General features: G+C 32.1%; 1 protein-coding gene across 1 annotated transcript in view; it reads left to right on the forward strand.

Moving 5' to 3' along the window:
- LOC107577898 (protein NEDD1-like) overlaps positions 1–1,717 on the forward strand; it is a 6,882-nt gene extending 5,165 nt beyond the window's left edge. The window contains exons 5-6 of the mRNA XM_016263922.1: positions 752–826; positions 922–1,717. Of these exons, the coding sequence (XP_016119408.1) occupies positions 752–826; positions 922–1,026 (180 nt within the window). The 3' untranslated portion in view covers positions 1,027–1,717. The remainder of the gene's footprint in view (positions 1–751; positions 827–921) is intronic.
- The last annotated feature ends 176 nt before the right edge of the window (positions 1,718–1,893 follow it).

Genomic DNA, 1,893 nt, shown 5'->3' on the forward strand with positions numbered 1-1,893 from the left:
CCAGCGACTTAAGACTGCTTTTGTGCTCCAGGGTCACATATGGTCATCTGATGCTCAAGAAACATTTTGTATTATTATCAGTTGAAAACAGTTGCGCTGCTTAAATTTTTTGTAGAAACTGCTACATTTTTTCTTTGTTCTGTAATAAATAGAAAGTTCAAAAGAACATATGAAATCGAAATCTTTTGTAAGATAAATATCTTTGTCACTTTTGGTCAATATAATGATTTCTTGATGAATACAAGTAGTAATTTATTTTTAAAAAAAGAAAAAAATGATTTAAACTAAACCAAAACTATTAAACTAAACGGTAGTGTATATATCAGGGTTATTATAGTTAAAAAAATATATATAAAGTTATTGTATTTCAGTTAGATTTCAAGGAATCATTTCTTGTTTTCATTTAGTTTAACTTAAATGAAAACACCTAAAACTGATATAAAAATGAGTAAACACTAAAAGACAAAAGAGATGATGAAAACACAACAAAAATTAAAAATTTTTAAAAAAGAATTTAAATTACTAATGAAATCTACATTATTATCTCAATGATACTAAAATAACACTATATTGTGTGTGTATATACAGTACATAGACATATATAGTATATGTGTGTGTGTTTACACACATAATATTTTTACTAATTAAACCATATATTCATATTTAGATACTATCTAGATAGATAGACATCTATCTATCAGATAAATATTCAGATTTAGAGTAATTTAGTCATTAATGACTGTTTTGTTGTTTCCTCAGGGACACTTGTCATAGAGACATTATCAATCTGCAGGTGGAGATGGTTCGGCAGTTCTATATTCAGCTGGTATATTTGTCTCTTTTACAGGCCAAATCCATAATTAAGTAAAAAAAAAAAAAAGATTATTACGCCTCTTTAATCATGCCACTCATCTTTTCCAGAATGAAATCCATGGTCTGATTGAGAAATACTCTGTGAACGACTCCCTCATCGAGGAGATAGAAAGACTGAGAGAAGAAAACAAACGACTACGAGCCAATTATTAAAGACATCCATAGACACGTGTCTCCCATTGTGTCAGTCGAGGAATACTGCCCAGAATCAGAGAGGACAGAGAGAAGCTCACGTTTCTACTAGTGCCTTCACTCTGCAGACCACCGCTCACTGTCTGCTGCTCCATTTGTCATATTGGCACACACTTTTGTATTTGTTTCAGGTTATAAAGTGTTTTTGTAAGATTTCTATGCCTTAAAATCAAATGGCAAAGAAGAGAACTCACTTTGTATTTTTTTCCCAAGGTGTGTTTTGTATATCCTAACTAGTTTACAGACAAGTCGCATGTATTGGCACCTAGGATGTGTAATGCGTGAATGTTGTAGAGTGAAGAAACATCTCCGTGTGAATTTTGCCACTATGGATTGTGCTCCTTCATAATTTTGGTCCAGATTATTTTTGCAAACCACATGCCAAAAATGAAAGGACACTGGTGATGTTGTGTAAGAGTAGGCAGATCTGTGCATTCTGCAGCTTCAAAAGGTGTGTATTGGAGATTATTTGAATGCCAGTGCTTTAATACATGACATTTTGAATCAGTTTCATATGTTCTTGGCAGCACATTCGGCAACAAAAAGCAAATGACTAACTCAAACCCATTATCTGTACTCTGCTCCTAATCCACAATAATTAGGTGTCTTCCAATGGACTGGCCTAAATAAATTATTTCTGCATTCATGTGTAGCTGTGTTTTGTTTTCTTTCTGTTTCACTACAACCATGGCATACGATGTTTACGTTTGGTTTTTTTTTACCTGGAAGACTTTTATTTTAGTTTACATCTATGTAATAGCAACGGACCCTTTTTTTAATTTATTTTATTTTTTATTAATGCTCAAAAATCAAGAATAGTACACATAG

Source organism: Sinocyclocheilus grahami, unplaced genomic scaffold (assembly GCF_001515645.1).
Source record: "Sinocyclocheilus grahami isolate Dianchi unplaced genomic scaffold, SAMN03320097.WGS_v1.1 scaffold7666.1, whole genome shotgun sequence".
Classification (NCBI taxonomy): domain Eukaryota; kingdom Metazoa; phylum Chordata; class Actinopteri; order Cypriniformes; family Cyprinidae; genus Sinocyclocheilus; species Sinocyclocheilus grahami.